This window comes from Rissa tridactyla, chromosome 18 (genome assembly GCF_028500815.1).
Source record: "Rissa tridactyla isolate bRisTri1 chromosome 18, bRisTri1.patW.cur.20221130, whole genome shotgun sequence".
NCBI lineage: Eukaryota > Metazoa > Chordata > Aves > Charadriiformes > Laridae > Rissa > Rissa tridactyla.
The window spans coordinates 134,804-159,750 of record NC_071483.1 but is presented as its reverse complement, the minus strand read 5'-3'; the positions used below and the strand labels follow the sequence as shown (position 1 = coordinate 159,750).

At 56.8% G+C, this 24,947-nt stretch overlaps 2 protein-coding genes across 2 annotated transcripts; both read right to left on the bottom strand.

Moving 5' to 3' along the window:
* Window positions 1–1,414: 1,414 nt before the first annotated feature.
* TRIT1 (tRNA isopentenyltransferase 1) lies at window positions 1,415–17,124 on the bottom strand. The gene is made up of 11 exons (XM_054223841.1): window positions 16,937–17,124; window positions 10,732–10,872; window positions 10,168–10,266; window positions 9,805–9,953; window positions 8,764–8,906; window positions 8,370–8,481; window positions 7,661–7,773; window positions 6,453–6,530; window positions 4,900–5,009; window positions 4,440–4,557; window positions 1,415–2,061 (listed from the first exon to the last, which is right to left on the bottom strand). Exons 1-11 carry the CDS (start codon window positions 17,114–17,116, stop codon window positions 1,916–1,918), a joined length of 1,389 nt encoding a protein of 462 aa, XP_054079816.1. The 5' UTR covers window positions 17,117–17,124; the 3' UTR covers window positions 1,415–1,915.
* A 1,704-nt stretch (window positions 17,125–18,828) lies between these two features.
* Window positions 18,829–24,456, bottom strand: MYCL (MYCL proto-oncogene, bHLH transcription factor). Its single transcript, XM_054223767.1, has 2 exons — window positions 23,791–24,456; window positions 18,829–21,297 (listed from the first exon to the last, which is right to left on the bottom strand). Exons 1-2 carry the CDS (start codon window positions 24,293–24,295, stop codon window positions 20,738–20,740), a joined length of 1,065 nt encoding a protein of 354 aa, XP_054079742.1. The 5' UTR covers window positions 24,296–24,456; the 3' UTR covers window positions 18,829–20,737.
* Between the last annotated feature and the right edge of the window lie 491 nt (window positions 24,457–24,947).

Genomic DNA, 24,947 nt, shown 5'->3' with positions numbered 1-24,947 from the left:
CACCCCCAAAACAAGGCACTGCAGCGGGTGGCACAGAGCAGGGGGGAGGCCTGGGAGACCCTGCCCTACCGTGGCTCTTGAAGAGAACAGGCAGACTAGCAGCTATTGTGGAAGAGGAATAGCATTTATCTGCGGGGATAACAAAGTTCATATTAAACCGATTAAGGATATTAAATCCATTTCTAACAGTATGGTCACCTGACTGCACTGAGGAGACAGAGCAGGTAATCCCACTCCCCATTCACAGAGCTGCCCCAATGATCCCAGCCTGGCCTGGGGAGATGACTCAACATGTCCACACTATCAGAAGACCACACTCAGCACACCGGCGGCAAATGGGGCTTTATGCCCAGCCTCACCTGCACCTCGTCCATCCACGCCAGGAGAGCACAGTTCCACGCCTCGACCCTTGGCCGTGTGCTCCAGCGCTGGGCTGAGCCCATATCCACATGCGCCTGAGTAAGGTGGACGGCAAACAAGTCTGGGCTTGAGAAGAGGTTCAGCTGGCGCCGCAGACAGACCCAGCAACAGGAACGCGGTGCCCAGCATCTCAAAGCTGATGCCCAGCTCTGCCCAGTGCTGGCAGAGAAAAGCCAACCCAAATTCCCAGCTCTCCTTTGCATATTCCCTTGAGTCCAAGCTCTCACGCCACCCTGCGCCCCTATCAAATGGCCCAAGGCAGCCATCCCACAGAGCATTACAGAAATAATTCAATGCGGAGGAACATAAACTGGAGGTTTAATCTCATCCCCATCAGAGCAGGCACCTCCAGAGCCTGCGATGGCAAATCTGCCCACGCAGCCCTTCCCCTTGCAGGCTGACCCCCAAGAGATGCCTCTTGCCACGTGGTGTATCGCGAGCAGCAGAAGGAAAGAAATGTGCTCTACCACCCCAAAACCCTCCCAAGGAGGAACCGTCTTGATTGCATTTGCCAGGAGAATCCCAAACGCCCTGGAAAAGGCCCTCCTGGTTCCAGCCAGAGCGGCACGCCAGGAAGTGCAGTGGCGCAGACGGCGCTCGTGTCCTCCAGGAATGCCGCCGCGGAGACCAACTGCCTCACGGATGCAGCACAAGGAATTTGCTGCTCAGCAACTCAGAGTCAAATGTGGGGCTGGTTCCCACTGCCAAACCACAGTGTAAACCCCCGGGAATTCAGCTTTAACTAGGACAGACTCATCTGTTGCAAACTTGATGAGATCATTTCCAAGTTCCTGTTTAACAGGTGTCAGCTCCTTCTGCACCTGCCCTGTGCCGAGGGATCAGACTGCCTCCACCACGCTGAGAACATCTGCTCAGCTCCCTCAGAAGCTGCACAAAAGGTGACTGGAAGAAGCAGCCAGGCCTGGATGTCCTGCCCTGTGCCCAGAGCAGGGAACCTGAGCCCAGGTGGAAACAGAGAGCAAGAAAACTGTGCTTGCTAATAGGGAGGGGAACCCACAATAATCCTGGAACTTTATTTCCATATAAAAGAAAAAAAATACATCCTCTCCACAATAAAGGTGGTAAGAACTCGCTCAGCTCCAGAGTTCACTCCTGGCCAAGCTGGAGGAGCGCAGGGTGTTTCTGTCTTTGAGAACGACACATTCGCATGCCAGCAGGATCAGCTCAACCATTCCAAGGATAATGCTGCGTCTGTGGCAGGAATTAACGCTTGGCATGGGAGGATGCTCCTAGCAGCATTGCCCCAGGGCCCAGCCCTTTCCAGGCAGGGCTGGGGAAGCATGGGAACAGGGCGCGATGAGGCCACATGAAGAGGATCCGATGCAGCCAACGGCCTTTGCCCATCACTTACACACCTGCCTCATCCTGAAAAAAATGACTCAGCTCGTTCGGTTCAAGGCCATCCAGAACTCAGTTGCTTCCTCGCCGTAGAGGTGGAAGCGTGGCTGCTCCCCTTTGCCAGCTGGTTTGCAGTCTACGGCAAAGGCAAAGACACGCTGCTATCCTCGCCCGAGGTCTCTGCACCCCCACTGTCCCCCTCAGTCTCTGCAGCACGGCTGGCGGCCTCCAGCTTCCTTCTCTTCTTCAGGTGGTGCAGGTGGGATTTGGATCTTGTGTGAGCTGGAGGAAGATGCAAACAAAGCATTTAACTCTGTGGAATTCGGAGAAGGAAACACCCAACCCGATCCCCACCCCCCTCCCTTCCCATCCTCCCGCACAATTCATTCCCGCAGAAAAGTGAACTCCCAAGCCCTGCCCTCACCATTTCTAAGGACACTTCTAGGCCAAACTATTGGGGCTCAGAAGGGGGGACAACACTTCCAAGCTGTCTCCTGACTGCAGGAATGACTGGGAAAGAGAAAAAAACTGGCTCTGTATATGCAGAAGACTCCAGATTGTCAACTCTCCCAACAAGTCCACTCCCAGCCGAGGCACGACACCGGGAGGATGGGAGAAAGTGTTGCCAAAGAAGCAGCACATTGCAGGATGCGGGTGAGGTTGTGCAACTCTCCGCCACCCCATGGAGCACTGCCAGGGTCGTTTGTAAGCCTAGATGCCTGCACCGCAGCACTGGGGATATCCTGTACATCTACAGCGCAGATAGGGACGGAGCCTGGAGCATAATTAGGCTTTTGCATAACTCCAGGGCAAGGCCCCCAGCTATGAGAGCATTTCAGTAGGAGTCGGACAGGAAGAGAGGCATAATCCCAAGGATGCAACTTGTACTGACACAGCGGGGCAGCAGGAGCTGCATTTCTGCTTGAAATCACACAGTTAAGGACAGTAAAACCTCCTGTTATCAGCGGTATTATCTAAGTAAAAGGCACTTTGTCTAACCAGACCAATGTAACATCTTAGCAGGGTGGGTTTGCTCTTTCCAAGAGATCAGAGCAGCAATTAAAGCAGCAAACTTTTCAAGCAGGGCCTTAATTAAATGAGGGTATGTGCTCACTGAATCAAGGCCCTCAGGTGTTTTCCAGTCATCCTTTTCTGCCAAAGGATGAAATTACATGCAAAGCTGCTGCTATATCACAATGCTGTAGGGTCACCCTCAGCTTGAAATACAGTCTCACCTCTTACAATTTGTCGCAAGCAGCATCAAAGCATAGAGTGGCTGGATTTCTGCTGCTGTCTGGGGAGGTGTGCTCTTTTAAGTCCATACAAATTGTAAAATTAGATAAAATTTAAAAATCTTTCAGAGACAGTGGGGTACTGAGAAGCAGCTCCCAGAACTATCTGTAACTTGATTTAAAAAAACAGACCAGATTGCAGATCGACTCAGCTCCCACTACGGTCTTCACTTCCCTTTGAGCTTTTACATTTTGCATTTACAAGTAACACCCAGGTTTTGGACGATTTTTCTCCCACCATCTGGGGACTGGAGTCAAATTCAGCTGGATGCAGAGAACAACAGCTGATCTCGACTGAGAAAGGTATTGTCATCATCTATCAGAATTTGGGATGACATCCCTAGCTGTAGTGTTTGCAGCTGTAGTGTATGGGGGGATCTTCAGTTCCCACTTGGTCACAAGACTCGCTGGACCTGGCGGAGGGCATGGACCCTCGTAACTTTCAAAGTCCTCTAGTTCTGGAGTAGGTAGAGCTCCTACAAAGCACGTCCAAGCTGAGACTGGCTGAAATAACAATTACACTTACAAACCGATCTCACTACAATGAGCTTCCTATTCTGAGCCAACTTCTATCTTTGCCTTCAGCAGCTCCCTGAAGCAATAGGAATAAGTGACTCGTTCAAATCCAACGACCAACGACCTGGGAAATTTATCTTTGCATTGTGTCTGCTTATACTGCATTCAGGCAACGCATGGAGATTTACCAGTTTCATTTCTGCAGCCAGTTTCTCCACCACTTTTTGTTTCTGGTTCTCAGCATGAGCCTCACAGCACAGATAAATTCACTGAGTTAATCTGATTCCAACTGAGCTCTTTTAAAGTAAGTCTATTGAAAACAGAAAATCCCTTTCTGTTACTGTTACAGCTAGGAATACTTTTTTTTTGAAAAACATGCAAATAGGTGATATTGGAGCAAAACTGAGCTATTAAAAACATTAAGAAACTTTAATTTTATACAACAAAATTTTAGAAGAGTCAAATTTGTCCTGTATCTAGAAGTATCTAAAGTGCTGAAAAGGACCAGCAGCCCTGACTAAACACAGCTCTGAGGTTTGATGCTACGTATAGATCCCCATGTCTGGCGTGACGGCAGAGCGTGGCAGTGTTTACTGGGTGCCGGGGAAGGGGGGGAAGCCTGACAGATGGCTGCTGTGGCACAGCTCCTGCACCCCCTCTGGGCTCGCAAATGGCTGCTTTCATACACGGGCTGTAAACAATTCTTGAAAGCCCAAGATCATGCGCTGAGTGTCACCCGGCCGAGCTGAGACAGCCAAGGAAGCTGCTCTGCTCCACAGAACTGCCTCACTCCATCCCTCTGCGTCACCATCCCCTCCCAGGTCCTCTCCTCTCCCCCTTGCCGCATCCTACCTGCCCACTCCCTGTCCCCGATGATGACTCTCTCGCAGAGCTCACACACGTGATGACTCCGTTTGTTCTCGTTTACATCATACTCCATCTTCACAGGCTCTGCTGGGGGCTCACGTCCCTGTAGATTAAATAACGTCTCAAACTGGTTTCTACTATGAAAATGTGCTTGTCTGTGTTCATTTTGGTAAAGTTTGGGACGTGAACTTGCCATACACAGACACTAGGGTTAGCAGGACAGAGGCTGCAGTTTTACCATGGAAGACAAGGGAGTACTGGGCATTAGGAGAAATTTTCAGCTTAGACAACAACCCTCTGCCACTGCGAGGAAAGGCCAAGGCTGGACATGTAAGCAGACAGCACTGCTCATGGGAGAGACTAAGTGCCAAGTGACAGGGCCTGGAGACTACTGAGAAGCTGACTTCTCAGCCATGGCTCACGTGTTACTCTAGTTACCCAGTACCTGGATGAAGCTCTCCACAATCTCCAGAGCAGGTTTCAGCACATCCTCCTCCCACTGCAAGAGATCAGACACCTCCAAGCCATACACTGGGGGCACGTTGGGCCCGGGACCTACGGAGGCATAAAAAGGCAGGTCACCACCAGAACATGGTCCACAGGAGGCCACAGAAGATCAAAAGCTGGATCCAGGCACAAAGCCATCACACAAAGTTTACAAGGAGATGCAGGCATGGAGGTCTGGATGAGGAATCTGTGGGTGCAGGTCCCCACTCAGAGCGGTAATTGCTTGTGTGGCTGCAGGAGCCAATGCTCCCAGTAGCAGGCCACAGTGGGAGATGCTTTACTAATGCCTTGACCTGACAAGGCACAGTTTCAAAGCCACCCCTTTGGCCTCCCCCAGGCAGGAGGGCACAGAGTGCTCAATGCAGCCCAGCTGGGGGAGACAGCTGCAATCAGAGGGCACACACTCCCTCCGGAGATGTCGCTGCCCGCATTGCTCACCTGCCCGCAGACACTGGGCACATGGCCCCACTCAGACAAAGCCATCAAAGGCAGCCGCGTGCCAGTCTCCAGCAGGTGCTGCTTTTTATTGCTGTAACCATAAACAAGCTCCTGACAGGGCTGATCTGAAACACACCTGCCATCAGAAAGGTGAGCCACAGCCACCAAGCACATGGCTCCAGGAAAGCTCTTGCATCCCATTCAAAGCCCATCTTTTGACTCGAGTTTCTCCCTGCCTTTTTTTTTTTTTCCTTTAAATTTTTTTATTGTTGTTTTGCCCCTGCCAAGCACCTTTCAACAAGTGCCTGGCTCCCAGCTGCTGATGCTGGCCTTGCTCCAAGGCTGGGGCTGGGACGGGGAAGTCCTGCTGGCTCCTCGCCATCACGGTGAGCATGGCCCAGGCGAAGGGCAGCCAATGGGCTCCTGCTCCTAATCTGAAGGGCAGCTGCCAACTGGGCTTTTCGCCCTGCGCAGGGAGCATGTGTGGGTGCATTGGGAGAGGGACCATACTGGGTACGCCCTCCCCGAGCCCCTCGGGAGCTGTCGGCAGCACAGCATCCCTGCAGCCACCATCATCTACTGCTGCCCACCATGGGGCTGAGCCTTTGCTTGCTTTGTTCTGTCAGGATATTAGCCGTCCTGATGGCACTTGTGTTGGGAAGGGAAGATCTTCTCTTGACTGGCAGCCAGGGGTACAGGGGAAGCAGTGAGAAGGAGCTGGACAGTGCTGGGTGGGCTGTCTCAGCAGGGTTGAGCGGCTGCTCTCCTTCCCACATGTTCAGGTTGGAATCAGGGCAGAGCCTGGTGGGTGGATCCTGGACGGATCTGGCTGGCAGCAGACACTTGCAGAGCCAGGGCAGCCTGGGCCAGCCAGAAGAATCCAGGCAGGATGGTCTGATCCTGCCAGACTCACACCCCACACACACACACTGCCCCAAAGCAGAGGAGCCACCACTCTCCTCCCTTGAGCTGGGAGTCAGGGACGTGCCAAGGAGGGGTGAGAAGAGATGCGAGAATAGGGATGGTGAGGCAGGGCAGGAACAGAGGACTTACGTCTCAGGAAGCGGTTTCGGACCCATTTGTTCTGTCTCCGGGCATACCTCTTGGTCACCTGTTTCAGGGCCTGGATCCCTTTGAAACAGAATAAAAAATAAAAACAAAGGTCAGTGCAATGCTGCGAGCTGAGTTCACAGCAGAGTGAGAAGAGGCTGTTGGCTCCAGTGGGGGGAAATCACACAAGACAAAAGTTTGTGCTGGAGGGTACCATGCTCGCTTAAGAGAAGTATTCCTACTGTCAGTCTGAAGGTCTCTGAGCCAGCAGGGAGAAGCAGTCACCATGGCAAAGAGGGTGAGCCCTGCCAGACAGTGTTGGGGCAGTGGCAGCGCGAAGGGCTGGACAAGGTGCCCCTTTTAGCAGGTAGGACAATGTGTTCAGGGGCCGCACTGCTCTCATAACACGTAATTGAATACTTCTCTGCACAAACGGAGCCCAGGACTCCTTGTCCTACCCCCAGTGGGCCCAAAGGATGGTTTACCATTGCACAACCTTTCAATATTTAGTACCAGACTTATCGTATTGCTCCACAATCGTCTCCTGAGCAGACACAAGAAGACCCATCTGCACCAGACTTGTTTTCAAGACTTTTATCATTTCAGTGGTTTCCTCAGCCTCCATCTCCACTTCACACCCAACCCTCCACACAGACCAACTCCGCCTGGGACCTCTGCTGTGCTGAGAAGCAGAGCAGCTCTCTCCTCTAACAACAGCGTATCTGTCCAGACACTCCAGAATGACACATGCCAAAGAAAAGGCATCACTACTGACTCATGCTGTCATCCGCTAGATCCCCAGATCCCTTCCCACCATCCTGCTGCTGAACCAGATGCTGAGTTCTGCTTCATTCCTTTTTTCTAGCCCTATTCTCCACATCATCCACACCTCAGCTGGGATCCTATCACCCAGGTCACTGATGGACCAGCTCCAGATCCCAAGTTACACTGTGCCCAGTACATCTTCCAAGGAGACCTGGAGGAAGGGAGGGAGGAATTGGTGGGGGTGAGCTCAGAGATGTTCTCCAAGCACTGAAAAAGGAGTCCCTGTCCCTCCTGGGCTGGCAGAAGTGGAAAACTCAGAGAGAAAGGTGCAGCTCAACCCCAACAAGACCTGCCCCAGGGTTTGAGCTTGGTTCAGACCATTACGCAGAGTCACCTGGAGCTGCGTGGGGCTGAGGGACACAGGGCATGCAGGGTGCCTCTCTCACCTTTTTGCAGCAGCAGAGCACTCGTCTCGGGTGAGCAATTCCCCTCACTGACAAGGTACTCATGGAACTCCTTGAATCCAATGGACTGGAAGATGCCGTGCTGGTAATCCTGCCTGGAGAACAAGACAAGAGACGGGCGTCAAAGCAGTAGCCTTCAGAACAATGGCAGACCTCAACCCTCCCCGTAATAGCTCATATCTATGCGTCTCACCCTGCAGGGACCTCCCCAGGTGACACAAGCCCATGGCCTCAGGGGACAAGCCAAGCCACGCATACAGGAATGCAGATTGGTGCCTTCAGTGCCACCCCATGTCAGCTGCGCTGTGTGAACACTCAGGCAGCACCAAGTAATTCCCCCCAATTACTGAGGGGAAATGTCACCGCTTGGCAGGTATGGTCCAGGCAAAATTAATTCAACACTAAGACCCACAGGGACTCTGCTGTTTGCCCAGCCCTGATCTAAGGGTTCTGGCAGGGAAGTCCAGGAAGTGCTGGAGGATCTGGCTGGTTCAGACCTTTCTGCTGATGGTGCTCCCACAGAGGCAGGCACCCGTCCAGTCTGCTGGCCTTGCTGCAGAAGCAGGTGCTGCTGGGACAGGGCTGGGAGCACTGATACATTGGAGCTGCTGCAGAGAGAGCTGGTCTGGGCCCTGCATGGGTCTGGAAGGTGGGACTGGGAGCCCTGAAAGGGAGCTTGCTTCTCACCCACCTGTTCTCGGCCACTTTCTCTTGGTTGTACCGGCGGTGGAAGTCCCGCAGCTCCTCCAGTAGTCCCGCAGCCAGCATGTCATCCACCCGCTTCTCCAGCCGCTGGTCCAGAGCTGAGAGGAGAAGAGCACACATCCAGCCGCTCAGAGCCATGCCCTCAGGAGGGCCACAACTGGACAACGTACTAGGACTCAGTTTGGCACTCCCAGCCTCCCGATCCACCAGAGGAAGGCACAGCCCAGCAGGGGAGAGGAGCTAGTCCTCTGTCACGCCCACTGATGCCAAAGCTATTGCTGCCTTCTTTAGGGAGGAGGCTGGAGCAGGAGCAGGGAGTCAGCTCTAACCTCACATCACCAAGCTCAGCCAGCCAGGAGCTGTGCAAAGCCCACTCTCACCTGCCTGGTCTGCATGCAGCCACAAGATGCAGGAATGGGGGTATTTCAGGGGTCCCCCTAAGGGTCCCCCGCCTTCCTCCTCCTGCTGCTGGTGCAAGATTTCACTATGGGGGATCCCCGTCTCTTCGAACACTTGGAGGCTCCTGTAAGCAGACACAGACAGAGCTCAGAGGCTGGGTGAGGATGAGCTTTTCCATTTCCCCAGCAGCCCTGGGGGCTCCAGCAAAGGGAACCGCAGACACTCGCTGCGATGCAACCCTCTCATGTGGGGGGAGGGCAGGTTTCTGCTCCATCCCGTGCCCGGCATCCCAAGCACACCCAGGTCCTGGGGGTGCAATGCAGTGCAGAGCACAGCAATGGCACCCAAGGAACCCAGAGCACAGCCACCCACTCCTGCCTGGCACTGGGACAAGCCCTGCAGGGGATGGGGTTCTGGCTCCAGCCCTGCCCTTTCCAGCCAGGCAGGGCTGCAGGGAAGGGGCCAGCATTGCCAATGCGGTGAAGCATTACTGCCAGCTCAGCCCAGCCCAGCCAGGGAGGTGGAGGAAGCTGCATGGGGTGCCCAACCCTCCATCCCCCTGTACCGTGCGAATGGGGTGGGCGGCATTCTGCTCCCCCCAGGCCAGGGCTCGGCTGGGACGGACCCGTCAAAGCAGCAAGCCTGGTCTTGCTGCTGTGCTGTTCCCACAGAGCTCAGGTATGTTACTCAGCTAGCACCGCAGCTTGCTCTTTAAATAGCTCCAGATAAACCCTGCTCCTGGGGCACCGCAGCGGGAGCAGCCCTGGTGCACACAAGCCAGAAGCCATGCACTGTCCTGGCCACCAAAGGCAGCTCAAACTGGGGGCTGTGTGGCCAAAGTTCTCAGATCCCAGAGAGTTCCCCAACACCAGTGCTCCAAGGTCCCCAAGCACGTTGCTAAGAGGCTAGGAGCACCCACCTGGGATGGGAGAGCTCATGTTGCTGTGTTCGTGAGGCACACGATTCCCTCAGGAAGGGGTGCTGGGCCCTGGCATCCCCTGCCCCCAGCACACCAAGCATACCTGGCCACTTTGCGCTTGTCATGAGGGTGTAGCTTAGCTGCCATCTCTGGGTCCACCTGGCTCAGACGGCGATGCAGCTCCACACCGTCCAGTTGCTCCAGCTCCACTTTCCTGTCGGTGACCAGCCCAGGGCCTGTGCTGGCCTTCTCCTGTGGGGCACGAGGCAGCTCTGAGTCAAGCCACTCATCCATGAACAATGCCAGCACAAGCAAGATGATTCCCCAGACTCACGAGGTGAATGAGAGGGTTTTGGTTCTCCTTGCCCCACTCTAGCAGGGGGAGCACCATGCCCGGTCACAGGAAGCCTGCCCTGAACATGGGGCTCACCCTTTTCCGGAGGGAAACACAGCCCCACAACGGTACCTTGGTGCTGATAAGGACCTTCCAGAGCAGGGACTCAATGTAGTAGTTGGTTCCTCCCACAACAATCGGGATCTTGTCTCGGGCAAAGATATCTTCAATGTGCCACAGTCAGGGAGCATAAGCAGAGATGCATGGCAGGGAGGGAGGACTGTGGGGAGCAGCAGCCTGGGGCCCAGACCCCACTCTCCCAGCCCCACAGGGCCAGTGAGGCAGCAGGACAGGGTTATAGGTGTCCGATCTCTCACTATCCTCTGCTACCTGTGCCAGATACCACCAAAACTCAGGGACACGCAGGGACTGCCAGGGGGGGCAATATCTGGCTCTGCAGTGTTGCAGTGCAGCAGAAAGCTTCCCCAACCAGCCCTGAGCAGAGGCCACCCTGAGTATTAGCTGGAAAAAAGAAGCTCCAAGCCCCCCTCGGCAGCAGTATCCTCTGAAAACTGGAGTTGGCGCAATGTGAAGAGCCCAAGGCTGATGGAAACACTGATCTCTCTTGCAGGGCTGGCTGTGGAGGGGGGGAGTCCGTATCTGCTGAGCCAGGCAGGCTGCAGCGTGAAAGGATATCAGAGCCACAGCTTTGTCTCTGAAATCCACCACTGTGTAGTTAGAGACAAGGGGATCCACAAAGCTGATCATGTGGTGTCTGCACAGACGCTGCTCCTGGGGAGAAACCTTGTTCGTGATGATGTCCAAGCCCTTGTACACCTGGGGAAGAGAAGAGCCTGTCATTCACCTCTGCGTCCCATGAAACGCCCACCAACCACTGCTCCTGCCCCACACACAGCCTCTGCCTGCCCCTATTATCCTCCAAGCCCCTCACCAGTCTCTGGAGAAGCAGCACAGGCAGGGGCATGTGCCCTGTTCAGGCGAGGCAGCAGGAATCTTGCCAACACCTGCTCCTGCCAGGGCCAAACTGCCTGTCTCTGGTGTTTGCTCCTGCCTTTAGGAGACGAACCGTGAGTCCGACTGCTCATGACTGCCTTCCTGCTCTGATACAACCCTGCAGTTAGGGACGGAAAGCCTGATCGAGCAATCAGAGCAGTGTCAGAGCCCAGTCAGTGTAACCAGCCAAGCCCAGCTCTGAAGCACAGAGCTCCAAAACAATGAGGGCAGCTGCCTCCAAGCTGCAGGTTCCTCATCTTCTGCCGTTGCAGCTAAAAGTTGAGGTGTGCCTCTCTCCAAACACCTGTCTGCAGCACAACACCAAGTCTCGTTGGGGGACAAGGATCACTGCTTCCCATAACACACAAAGATCTCCCTGGATGCAACGTGCAACTTCATGGAGCCTCCTAAACACACACAAACTGTCTCAGCTCATGAGCACCATAAAAGCCTGGTGTTCCATCTGCTGCCTGCTCTCACTGAGCTGGTCAGGGACAGAAAGGAGCAAAACACATCGGTGCAGGCCAATGACCCCAGGGGAAAAGAGGCAGGAGACACTGGTGAGTGCAACCAGCAGCATCTCACTGCTTCAAGGTGTGTCTTCAATCTTGAGTTTGGGATATACAACCTGGAAGAGCACTGCCGAGAGATGCTGGCCCTCAGCTAGACAGCTAAAAGCAGAGTAGAAAGAAAAGCCACCAAAACCAACCCCTCGGGAGCATTCTTGGTGAAGAATGCCAAGGTAACCTGCGATCCCAGCAGCATGCATCCGAGCCACAGCCCAAATCCACCCTCCAGGCTGCACAAAACAACAGCCACAGCCCAGCCCACACACCCAGGCTATGCAAGTACCAGAGCAACCTCAGCCCGGCATCCCATCCCCACAGCTCGGCTGGGACCCAGGAGCAGAAGAGCCCTTTCAGATGACAGCATCTTCCACCCAGGAGAAGAAAGGAAAGCTGCTCGCCTTCTCCCCACAGCATGCCCATCAGTGGGTGCTGCGAGGCTCTGCAGAGCTGCAGACAAACAGGGACCAGAGCGGGGACCTGCCCCCCAAGGGTGCTGGCAGCAGGCACGTGGTCGCAGTGGGGCGCAGAAAGCCCTTCTGTCCAGCCCAGCTCCGCGCCGTGCCAAGGACCGAGCACCCTCTGTGCCAGGTGGCAGCTAAGGCTCTGCTTCGTGCTGCGGTCGCAGGGAGGATGTTTAGCTCCCAGCATGTCCCCGCTTGGAGCAGTCTCCCAGCTTGGGATAAACTGGCCTGATGGGAGAAGAGACTGAAAACGGCTGTACTCATTTCCTCCTCCATCACCCAGAAAACACCCCAGGCAGAGGGCCAGCCTTCCAGAAACAAATTTCCCCTTAATCCCCTCTGAGAAGCCACAGCATGGCCTCCACCCACTGCCTCCTCTGGTCCCAGACCAAAGGACAAGGTGACATAGAGGTGACCGACGGGCAGAAGGCACGGAGCGGCAGCACGGGACGATCCGAGGTTAGTGGAGCAGGGAAGCCAGATCCCTGCATGGAGCAGTCATGCAAGCTGCTGGGGCGGCTGAACCGTCTGCAGCCCAGCAGACACTCCCCAGCTTAACTCTTCCACTTGCAGCTTGGAGGGTGAGTGCCAGCCCCTGCTCCCGGTCCCTCATAGGAGAAAGGCTCGCCTGGGGGCAGGAAGCGAGGGGGGAGCGGGAGGGCAACCCAATGCTCTTCCTTTCTGCCCTGCAGAAACCCAGCTGGCTCCAGGGGACAGTGAGCAGACAAGGAGAGGCCCAATAGGCAGGTCTCTGCCAACGTGCCCTGTGGCTGGCTGCAGCCTATTGATCCCCTTCCATTACCCAGCCCTGGGCTGAGCAGCACCATTCAACAGAGGTCTCCAGTTGGCACTAAAAACCTTTGAATTTGGGGAGCTTTGGCTCAGTGCCTTCTTTCCCCCAGCAAGGGCCAGTCCAGCCCTCCAGCTCCGACTCCCGCTCATCTGCCTGAAATCCCAATCAATACAGAGGGCTGACGGGGAGGCTCGGAGGCAGCTGGGAGCTCCCACTGCCCTGTGCAGGCAGAGCTGGGATTTACAGCCCAGGCTCCAATCCCCCAAGATTCTCCTGGAGATTAAACACCGAGAGCCTCCCCAAATACCTGGCAACAAGAGACGGAGGAATGCGGTGTCAGTGTGTGGGCTGGGAGGAAACAAAGGCAGCCTTTTACACGCACCCAGCAAAGCCCAGAGAAGGTTTCCACCAGCTGGCTGTCGGCAGGGCCTCGCACCGAGACATCCTCCCAACACTCATTTCTATTTTCAGCAAGCAGCTCAGATAAGCCTTTGTTGCTTTCTAAGGCCCCAAAACAGATTAGCAGCAGGCTGGAGCAGCAGGCCTCCGAGACACCAAATACAAGCTGGGGACTAAAGATGCTTAGCCTTGACGGCATCCTCCCACCTCTGCCACTGAAAGCCCGGGCAGGTCAGCCCCATGGCTCACAGCGCTGTGCTGCAAGGTCAGCGCCGTCTCCTCTTGCTAATGGGTGGGGAAACAGGCAGGAGACCAGCGATCCTCAGGAAACGGTGGCTGTGAGGACCCTCAGCCCACAGCCTAGGAAGGGTGGGCTCTCCCAAACCCTCACTCTGCCACCAGTTTCATGCACAATCCCAAACTCTGCCCCTTTTTCCCCATCTACACCAGATGGAAAGGCACTGTCCTTGCCCTGAGTGCAGGGAGCACAGTAGCAAAGGTTGGACGGGGCTTTGAGCAACCCCATCTAGTGGGAAGTGTTCCTGCCATGGAAGGGGGTTGGAACTGGATGATCTTTAAGGTGCCTTCCAACCCAAACTATTATTCTGTGACTCTATGACATGACGGCTGTGCCATATGGGGAACCCAGACACATCCAAGTCACCTACACCAGAGAAGAGCATGAAGACTTCACAGGGGCCAAAGGATGTCCCAGCTGGAGATGGGCATGGAGGACCCAAACCAAGCAAGCATGCAAGGACAGCACGATTCACTGCCCGCTCTGATCCCTGCCATGAGAAGGATGTCAGCAGAGCCTCTTAGGATGTCCTGACTTGACACACTAACTGACAAATGTAGACGGTGTGCTACAACAGCCTCCGGAGAAGGACTGCATCCCCACCCCAAACTATGAAATCCAGAAGGGACAACGGGATCACTGCGCACCCACTGCTCAGCCAGGAATGAAGCGGGACTGTCTTCACCCGGCCGGGCTTCCCCAGGGAATGAGTTACAGGAGTAAGGAAACTCACTGGGATGACAAAGGGCACCAGAAAGGACAAAAAGAAAGATTAAGAGGCCACCAGATTAACCAGAGCTCCTGAGCTGCATGAAGGCAGCAGCTAAATCTGTAATTTGACCACAGCGACTCAAAGCCATGACGAAAACGTCTCTGGAGATAGGGGGGTGCCTGTGTGTGGGAACAGGTGGGCTCGGGGCTCCCCGGCCCCTTCCCCACCCTGGCTCCAGCCCCAGCAGCTGCCCAAAACACTGCCAGCATTTGTCAGAGCTCCGTGAAGACCCACACGGGGCCCAGCGATGAATGGACAAGAGAGGGCTGAGGGCGACATGGTCACTGGCAGCTGTCAGTCGAGAAAGAGCAATGGGATTTTTAAGACCCGGCAATTCTCCTGCAAGGACACCGGAGCCAGCGCTGCATGGCAGAGGGATAGGCAGCAGGGAGACAATATTCCACAGGAACAAAGCCAGCAAGAAAGCAGACCCAGTTGGCTGGCTGCAGCCGCCTAAGCGGGGCACGGGGGTTAGTGGAGCACAGTGGGGGAGGCGCAGACACCGACCTGCTTGAGGCTGTGCCTTCAGGCGACCAGGGCCGTGGAGGGGCAGGGCTCCCCCGCCTCGCCGCCCCGAGAGGCCACGCTGAAAGCACGCTGCTTTACGGGATAAAAGTAGTGGAGCTGCTCAGCTCTCGCTCCACAGTCACGCTAGAATGAGATTAAAAGGAAAGGAGGACAAGAGCCATTCGAGCCCGGATGCCATTGGGCGCCTGCAGCCAGAGTCCTCCCAGCGCCTGCATTCCCATAGTGGGATCTGAAACAACCAGAGCACAAAATACATGCTTCAAAACATCCACCAGCACGAAACGAGAATCCACAGCATACCAGCCGGCTCCATCCACGTCTGCAGAGCTCAGGATGCAGCAGGAGTCTCGCATTCGCAGGATCACTCAAGTAAACAGCCCTTTCCCTGATATTCAAGCCTGCCGTACACTGGGCTGTCAGTCACCACACGGTCCAAGAACCTCAGTATTCACAGTACACTAACAGGCACAAATAATTGAACAAAAGCTCTAGGGTTTGTCCGGGTCAGGAAGCTCGGTATCAGTAAAACTGCCCCAGCCAAGCTCTGCTCAGAGGCGTTTCTGATGCAGACACTAGAGCAGGGTAACTTGCCTTGGAAACTAAACAGCAGCCAATTAAAAGCTGCCCCAGCCCAGACAGGGTCTGTGGAGAAAATGAGCCTGCAACGTGCGCTGGCAGCCCAGAAAGCCACCCGTATCCTGGGCAGCATCCCCAGCAGCTCTCTGGCATACAAACAGTGGCCAGCATCAGCAGCCTGGTGCAGGAAACCAGGAGATGGTCACAGGACAGCGAGAGTCAATCTCTGAGCAGCACAAAGGGCAAAGGGTGTTGGTTGGCAGAAAACACCTTTTTAAGAAGTGTAACAAATATGTTAAACATTAAACCTGATGGAAAGTTCAGGCATTCCAGAAAGAGAACAGTAAAAAGTGTTGAGTAGGAAGGAAAACATTTTACTAAACAACAACAAAATCCCTGTGGTGGCTGGAATCCACATCTCGTGATAAAGCTCTTGTAGCTGAATGCAATTAGGGTAAAAAAAAATGAGGCTCAGTTCCTTGGTGTTTACTGATCCTGACTGTACAATCCATATACTCCCTGCTGCCGCTGGCAATACGAGATGGGACCACAAACAGTGCAACCGGCAAGTAGCAAATACCATTTTCAATATTCTTCTCCATATCTCGTCAGTGTCCCTTTGCTGGGTGACTGGGGAGGGAGCCGCTGGCCTTCGGCTGCTACCTTACAGCCTCACCTATGCTACATCCATAACACAGCCTCTGGCAGGACAGCCGGCACCACTGCCTCGCCAGGACGAGAAGCACAATGCAGGGACCAGTGCAGACCAAACCACGCACCCTGAGGCCTCCATCAGACGCGGTTTCCCAGACAGGACTCACACCATGTCCCGCGCGGTTGCCCACAACTCGAGGTCCATGTCAGCCGCATCTGCAGGAGCAATCCTGGGCATCGCTCGCTGCCGATTAACTCCAGCTGCTGCGTCCCTTCGTCAATTGCTCCTCACACCTCTGCATAGCTTTTTGCAGGTTAAAATTAAAACACCCTTGCTTTGGTTTCTTTCCAGAAGATTAATTTATTGGCAAGGGCGGGGGTTGGTTTTGGTTGTGCCGCCATACTGAGAGCTCGGGCATGAGGACAGCACCGCTCCCCCGAGCTGTGACACCGCGCACCCAAAAGCAAAAAACTAGCCACCAGGACAGGGCCATCGAGGCCTGCCCAGGAGCTCAGCCGGCGGACAGGATCCGTCCCCCGGGTTGTCCCCCACCGGCACCGAGCCTGGGGTCCGCGGAGGAGCCGGGCCTCTCCGGGCCCCGACCTGGCCCCACTATCCCTCCCCCGGCACCAGGCCAGGCCGCCTCCGGACACCCTCAGCCTCGCCAGCGACCCCGGGCTCAGCTCCGGCCTTCCTCGGTCCCCAGGCCCGGCCGCGGCCTCCCCCGGGCCCGGCCGCGGCCCTCCCCGAGCCCTAGGCCCGCCCCTGGCGTCTCTCGGTTCCCGGGCCTACCCCGGGCCTACCCCCGGCCTCACGGAGGCCGGTCCCGGCCGTACCTGCATGGAGTCGGCGCTGACGATCTCCCCGCCGAGGCGCAGCCCCAGCTGCAGCGCCAGCGCCGACTTGCCGGTGCCGGTAGCGCCGAGGATCACCACCAACGGCCGCGGCCGCGGCGGGGCCCGGCCCAGGCAAAGCGCGGCCGCCGCCATGGCCCGGCCCGGCCTGGCGGCTGCCATGGGGACGAGCGGGCGGGACGGGGGCGGGACGGGGCTGGGGCCAGCCGCGGGGAGGACGGGGCCGGGCCCTGTGCCCCGTATCCCTCTGCCAGGCGGGGTTCCTGTCCCCCGGAACGGGTCCCTCCCCTTGTCCCCGTCCCGGGTCCCCCTGTCCCCTGTCCCCCACCCACCCCCACACCCCCGGCCCCGGACCGTGTCCTCATCCCTGTCCCCTGCCTATCCCCACGCCCCCAGCCCCTCTTGGGGTCCCCCGGGCACCCCTCGCCTTCAGGACCCCGAACCCCCGGGCCGTGTCAACGAGTGGGGTTCTGCCCCGTGGTACCTTTTTTGGGGCAGAGGGGTGTAGGATGGGGTGGGAAGGATGCTGTTGCCATAGCAACGGGGCAGGAGAGTGAGGAGCGGGGCTGTTTCCATAGCAACAGAGAGGAGCGCGTTGCCGTGGCAACCCGCGGCCTCCGCGGGCGGCTGGTCCTCCCCCATCGCCACGGCAACACGGGGAGATAGGGAGCGGGGCGACTGTCTCCGTGGCAATAGAGCGGAGGGAAGGCTGGGAGACGGTTGCCATGGCGACGGCGGGAGGAGGGTACCTCCGCGGTGCCGTTCTCCCTGGCAACACGTATCCTTTGCCATGGCAACAGGGAGCAGGAGGCTGCGGGCCGGGGAGGGGTGCGGGCAGTCGGCCCCCCTCCGAGGGGAAGGGATTATCGCCGCCTCGGGCAAACTGTCCTAAAAATTTGCCAGCCCAGGCGTGAAAGCGGCACCGCACCCGCAGCACCCCCTGGGCCGGCTGAGGCTTCCCCTCTGCAAAACCGGGGCTACGGTGGGAAAGCAGAGGTGGTTTGGGGGGAGGGGGGTAGAGTAGCCGAGGCAACGGGGCGAGTCGCAAGGAGCGGGGTAATGTGCATTAAAAAAACCCGACTGTATCAGGCCCGGAAATGCAGAATTGTGATGGTGACAGCCGACACTTGCGAATTGCAGAACAAGCAAGGAGGAAAAGCCCTGTGTGTTTATTTTGTTCACTTTGTAGCACTGTCAGTCTGCTTTCCTTATCCTTACGGTGGCAACGCGAGAGGAGGCATCTGCTTTAGTAACCAGGGAAGTTTCAGGTAGATATATATTTATGTAGGAGGGCTTTAAACAGAACTCAAAGATATGTGCAAAACTGCAACTGCTCCTCAGTTTGATTTGAGACCAACTACATTTTCCACTGATGATGGTCTCAGCTCAGGTCACAGTATCTGCACATCATTTCTAAGAAAGAGAAATAATGTTTTAAACAACCAATGTGCCTTCGGCATGAAAAGAAAAAGCACACCTTACTAAAAACCTTATTGGGAGGGTCACCTTGAGCTGAAAAAAGACACCAGTCTGTATGTGTCAGTGTATACACAACAAAAATAAACATTTGAGGGACTGGTACATCTGGGCTTTGTTTCCTGCACACGGGCGAGGTGTCAGATTTAGGTCACCCTGCTCCGTGTTTAAACTGTGGTTCCTCTGAGCGCCTTTTAATACAGCTCTAAAACGCTTTGACATGGTACGATGTAACAACATGCAGAAAGCATGAAGTGTTGCCAGAACCAAAGGGAGCGTTTATTTAAGAGCTTCCGTACAGAATCATTGCTTTTTAAGGCTGGCTTCACCCTGGTGATTGAGTCTCCTGCAGCAGCGGCAGCTCTCTTCTGACTTCTCGGCGGTAACAGGATCCCATGTCCCTCTTGCATTTAGAGTAAGACTTTTACCACCAATATGAAGGAAACCCAAAAGCATCGGGTTCAGGTGCAGCAGGGAGAACACACATATATATAATTTCATCCACTCGGCAGATCCGAGTATATGAAGTTGTCCGATGCCCCTTGAAGGGAGTAGATTGCATTCCCCACTCCCTATAGTGTTACTGCCAACCACAGCGCCGTCCCCTGACCCACGGGGCAGCGATCGCCCCACACCAACTGCTCCGAGCACTATTAGGGGGGTTTACAGTTACACCAAAGCCTCCTCTGAGCCCAGAGTGGGCTCCCTGCCCCTCCTTGCCAACAAAGCCACCTAAAAGGAGGAAAAATAATCCCAGTGATTCGTTTCCCTGGCCCCACCACTGTAACTACTTCTGTTTCAATTGCTGGGAGAAAGCCAGGACAAAGAGCTCAGTCTTACTGGCAGCGAGGCAGCCAAGCAAGCCCTGGTGCAAAATATATTAATTTTTGTGTTCCTGAGTGGCCGCCAGGACACCCCAAAACACAGTGGCCAGGCCAGCCCCGCCAGGAGCATCATGGCACAATGCATGGAAACCCACTGCCATCTGCATGGAAAAAGCCAACCCAGGCTGTTGCAAACTTATTTATTTATGAAGTGTGAGGTAACGAAGAAAGTGCTAAATCCGACCACAGTGTTAACTCTAACAGTTCTCAGCAGGTCAGTGGGGACCCAAGGGTGCCATCCTGCAGGAGCACCCCTGGGAGGGGACAGGGGACTCTACCACTCACACAGCCCACTGCAGGTTGGGCAGCAGGATAGCACAGGCAGGGGGAAGCCTTGAAGGCAGCACAGCCCCCCATGCTCCCAACCAGTCCCCTGCAGCCAGGCTCCCTGCAAAGTCCAAAGCTTTGCTGGGGATTTTAAGTCGCTGCTGGTCAGGAGGTGCTTGCAAGGGTGGGAAAGGCCGGGGGGGGGGCGTGTCACAAGGATGCTCACAGGGAAAAATCCCCTGTTATTGCAAATTGGTGGTTTGGAGAGGTGCAAGGGGGAAAACAGCTTCCATGAAGACTCAGCTCAAAGGTCCAGCAGGAGCCAGCCCCTTCCTGATCTCCCTAAAGTGCAGCAGGAGTGAGCCCTCCCCTGCAGCAGGAACCCCCCTCCAAAAAAAGTTTATTTATATATATATATATATATATATAAAAAAAAGGAAACTCTTTACCAATACTTCTCAAAAAGTGGTACAAAAATACAGTATAAAAAACACAGCCTCCAGTATAAGACTCGCAGTTACAGCAGCAGTTTCTAGAACATAAAATCCAAGACAAGCTACTGCATGAAGTGATAAGAAAGTGAGGTATGGTCCAGCTGAGCAAGGGGATCATCCACAGGGTGCTGTTAACCCCGGTGTGAGAGGCATCCTGCCACCACCATCTCCAGGGGGATCCATCCAGAGACAACCCCTGTAAGCTGGGCTCTCCACGTCTACCTCCACCTGCTTCCCTGAGCTGAAGTGGACCATGGTTGCTTGGGATTTTTAGGGTGAGATGGACGCCCAGGGGCAGCTCCCAGGGATGCTGTTGGTGGCAAACAGCAGAGAGGGGTGCAAGGGAGGGGGAATGGAGTTGAGCCCATGAATTGAAGCAGTCACTTGAGAAAGCTTCACAGGGGGGACAGGGGAAGTGTTGCAACACCCAGTGCCAGAAGCCAGCCCCAGGCAGGCGACGCCACGGGCAGGGGGCCCTGCTGGGGCCGCCTTCCTGCAGCTGGGAGCACCACCGCAGCCACCCCACACGCAGCAACCACCGCATGCTCCAGCCCCCCAGGGCAAACAGTTCAACAAACAACCAAAATAAAAATTAAAAAAATGTGCAAATTGAGAGGGAGCCAGGAGGGTCATGGGGACCGGGGAGGGGGGCACATTGGGTGCTAGTGCCCCTTGAGGTTAGCAATCTGTTTGAGCAGCTGGGACTGCTGCAGCCGCAGCTGCCGCTTCTCGGCTGCCATCCTCCTCTCGGCACTGATGAGCGACTGCAGGTACTCAGAGGATTTGCTCAGGATCACAACTTTGGGCGTCTTGGGGCAGCTGGCGAGCCCAGGCACCTGGTCCCGCAGGGCCAGGAAGCGCGAGCGCAGGTCATTGCGCCGCTTGCGCTCCAGGTAATTGTGGTTTTTCCTCTTGGCCACGTCCTCACTGTCGGAGCCGGGGCTGCTGCCAGCTTTCGGCAAGCTGGGCTCGGGCAGCGTGATCACAGGGGCTGGCTCCATGGTGGTTAGTGGCTTGTCCTCATCCTGCTGGGCCGGCTCTGGTGGGGGACAGACATCTGGTGGCGAGCGGGCGGCATAGTTGTGCTGCTGCTGGTGGACGGAGATGTGGAAGCGTTTCATACAGGGGTCCAAGGGGTCAGCACGCAGCGTGATGGTGACTGGCTTCCTCAGGCTGAGCGATTGTCTCTTCTCCACTGTCACCACATCAATCTCCTCCCCTTCTGCTCAAAACAGACAATCAAAAAAAAGAAATCACCATCGGTTGGGAGCCCCTGGTCACCTCTCGTCACCCTGCCGGGGCTCCCCACAGCCCCCCAGACAATCCCCCTGCTGCCATCCCAGAAAAGCTTGCTCATGCACTGCAAAGCCACTCTGCAATCTTCAGGAGGGATTACGTGATTTAGATGTTTTTCCAATGCCATCACAAAGGAAGGAGCTTTCCTTCCACATTCGTGTGCCCAGTCCCCTGAAATTAGGATAGGGCTTTACTTCCGCCTCACTTCTGCACATCCTGCACCGTGTCCAGGATAAAGAATCATCAGGGAAGAAACAGCAGAGCCCATCTGCCCAGGGGGGGACACAGGAGGAGTAGGATGATGGGTACCTGGGACAGCCAAACTCCAAAGTTCATCCTGGTCGGGAGCTTTCATGGCCCATTGGAATTGTAGATGAGGGACGTGGGGGCAGAGCTGCCCTTTGTTCCCCTTGGCTGCAGCTTCCCACTTCGGTGACTTGTTACTTTTCACAAGTGATAAACCCCATTCAGCCCAGGCTCCCCGAGGACAGAAGGGACAATCCTCCACGGTGCAAGGGGGGAGGGAGAGGTGAAGGGGTCCCTCCAACAGACACAGTAAACCTCTAAGGCATCCCAAGCCCAGGAGTCAGCGTGGGTGGGGGGAGTGTGGGGGGGAAAGTTATCAGAGCTGTGAACAGAAAGACCCAAATAAAGCATAACTGGACCCAAGGCACCCTGTCTGTTGTCATTGCGGCTTGCCCAGTCCAGCAGAGCCCAGCGGCATGAAGCTGGCGCTTGGGGACAGTGGGGTGATCTAGCTCCAGGCACTCCTGTGATCGGTCTCTTTTTAGGAATGTGCTTCCACCTTTTTTCCCTAGACTTTGGGGGAAAATACAGCCCCTCGCTAAAGGTGCCCAGAGATGCCCAAACCCTCACCAGCACCTTGGGCAGAGGCCTGGCCCCAACCCCTCCGGCGACAGGGCCAGTGGTGGCCACAGGAGCTGGGCTCCAGGGCACCCTCCTGCTTGTGGCCCCCAGCCCACACGCCGGCCCCCCACCAGGCTCTGGGTTCTCTGCCCAGCAAGCACAAGCCACCCTGCTACTGGAGCTACTGCGGGGAGAGAGGGGGGCACTAGCTGCCCACACACAGGCCGACGGCTGCGCTCATCAGTGTCATAACCCGGCCGGTCTCAGCCACGAGTAGAATAGGGATAGAGATAGATAAACACACACAACCCCCCCCGCCGCCGCCCATTAATAAAAGTCGAACTGCGGGGCCCCGCCCCCCCAGCAGCCCATTGGCTATCCCGCGGGGCCAGCCGGCTGCCGCACCCTCCCATTGGCCCCCGCCCCTGTCCATCATCGTGACCCCTCTCATTGTTTGCAATCTGTTGCTTTTTGTTCGGCGTCCACGTGGCGCGGCCGGATCGGGATCGGGACCCCCCCCCCCTTCATCCCCAGGGCGGCCCCATCAATTTGGGTTAAGCCTCTTAACGCCCGCGACCTGCTTACGGTCCCCGGGCTCCTAATGGCATTAAGTCCCCCGTCCCGCGCCGTGACTCACCGGCACAGGTCGCTGCCACCGGCAGATTTATTAACGGGGTCACGGCACCGCGGGGCCGCGTCAGCGCTCCCACGGCAGCCGAGTGAGCCAGCTGGGGCGGGAGGGAAAAACCGCGTACGGCCCCCACCGGGACTACAGGGCGGGTGGGTTTGGGGAGCCCCGGGGGTGTGTGTTTGTAAACAGGGACTGTCAATGGGTGGTTATGCGCTGAGGTGAGGGGGGAGGTCGCACCACACTGCCCTTGCCCGATGGGTTTCAGAGGCAGGCGCTTCCCAGCCCGAACCCCTCCGTGTAAACACGCCCCCCCCCCCCCCCATACCACGCGGCACAAGCAGACGTGCCTGGGGGGGGGTCTGATGCGGAATGTTCCTGCCCATCCCACAGAGCCACGGCCTCAGGGGGGGCGGCCGCTGCACTGCAACCTGCCGGCCCCGGGGGCTATTTTGCCTTTTCTCCCGAGAAAAACCCGTCCCAGGTGGGTGCCGTGAGCGTGGGGGCCAGGGGAAGCAGCTGAGGTTACGAGCCGGCAGCAGAGCACGCTGCAACGCCCGAAAACCCCAAAGTTTCCACGCCGAGCTGCGAACTTGTCCCTCGCCAACCTGCCCACGAGGGTCCCGTGGGGCGGGACGAGCGAGAGGGGCCACCAGAGACCCACGCAGCGGACGGGGAGCTCCACGCACCCTTCTGCGAGGGGTAGGGGTTTCCCGAGGAGAAGCCCCGCTGGAAGGGGAGCAGCCGAGCCCGCTTTGTTCGCGGGGCCGGCACCGGGACTCGCCTGGAGCTGCAACAAAGGCGCTGCCCGGCTGGGAGGCTCCCGGCACGCACATGTGCGGGGACGCGCGTGTCCTCCACGCCGGGCTCCCCGCGGGTGGCAGCAAGGCTGGGCCGGGGGCAACCCGCACCTCGGTCCCTTACCAGAATCGCTTTGGCCCTCGGATCCCGAGGACGCGGGGATCTTGCTCTCGGCCAGCGGGCAAAGGAAGACGGCAGCGGGATCCACGCACTCGCTCACCGAGCTGCCGAACCCAAAATCCTGGGCGAAGGAGGGTTTGTGGGGGGTGGCCCTCTGCGTGCCCGTGGAAAGTTTCTCTGTCATCGCTTTCTCCAACCTCTCCCGGGCTGAAAATCCGCTCCACATGCAATCCTTGAGGATGAAAGCGCTCAGGTTCCCGAAGATCTCCCCCGTCCCGATGAGATACTCCGGCTCGTCCCCGGACAGGCAGTAGCGGGAGAGGCAGCCGGAGCGCTCCTCCGCCCCCGACCAGCAGGCTTTCTCCCCAAGGGGACCCAGGGGGGAGAGGGGGGGCGTGGGGACAAGCTCGAACTTCTTCCAGATGTCCTCGCTGGGTGCCGTGGAGCGGTGAAAATCCTCCTGGGCATCATGGTCGTAGAAGTAGTGTTGGTACGAGTCAAACTCCATCTCCGCGTTGAGGGGGGTGGTAGAGCCTGGGGGCGGCAAAGGCAGGGGTGGGGACAGAAAGAAAAGGGGATACCGCCCCCCCCGGTCTGCAGTCCCGCTCAGAAAAGGGACACCCCGAGCCCCATGGAGGAAGGGGGGGAGCCCCCACCCTCGCCCGGCGCTGCAGGACGCAGCCGCACCAGCCACCAAACCAGGACCACGGGGGCATTGTTTCCCCCCCCGCTATTATACCCTGTCTGCGGCGCCCGGCCCCGCCCGCCCGCCAATCGCCGGTCTGTGATTTGCATAGAGGGCGGGGATCTGCCCTATTCTCCTCCCGGGAGGGGGGCAAGGTGTGAGGGTGGTCACGGACCCCCACTCCAACCCCCCGGGTTCCCCGGTTCTGCTAACGGGGCTATTAATCAGTGGCCGCCCCGTGCGCTGGGGTGGGGGACCCTCGCTGCCCCCCAGAACGTCCCACCAGGTCCCAGTATCATCTCCAGCCCATTAGAAAGGTCAGGGTTTGGGGGACCTGCTCTCTGCAAGTGCTAAGGAGGGACTCCTGCAAAGAGGATTTTGGCTGAGGACACCCGGGCCAAGCGCAGCTGTGCCACCAGCCTGGGGACATTCAGCTGAGTGCAATAGCAAAGCAGACTGGAGAAGTGGGGTCATG

What these genes read in the sequence shown, in the direction of transcription:
- MYCL (XM_054223767.1), bottom strand. Translation starts at nt 24,295, where the DNA reads ATGGAGTTTGACTCGTACCAACACTACTTCTACGACCATGATGCCCAG. An exon ending in CGAGGGCCAAAGCGATTCTG is followed by an intron (nt 21,298 to 23,790) that starts GTAAGGGACCGA and finishes TGTTTTGAGCAG; the next exon opens with AAGGGGAGGAGATTGATGTG.
- TRIT1 (XM_054223841.1), bottom strand. Translation starts at nt 17,116, where the DNA reads ATGGCAGCCGCCAGGCCGGGCCGGGCCATGGCGGCGGCCGCGCTTTGC. An exon ending in GAGACAAAGCTGTGGCTCTG is followed by an intron (nt 10,267 to 10,731) that starts ATATCCTTTCAC and finishes TGACTGTGGCAC; the next exon opens with ATTGAAGATATCTTTGCCCG. An exon ending in GACAAGCGCAAAGTGGCCAG is followed by an intron (nt 8,907 to 9,804) that starts GTATGCTTGGTG and finishes GTCTGCTTACAG; the next exon opens with GAGCCTCCAAGTGTTCGAAG.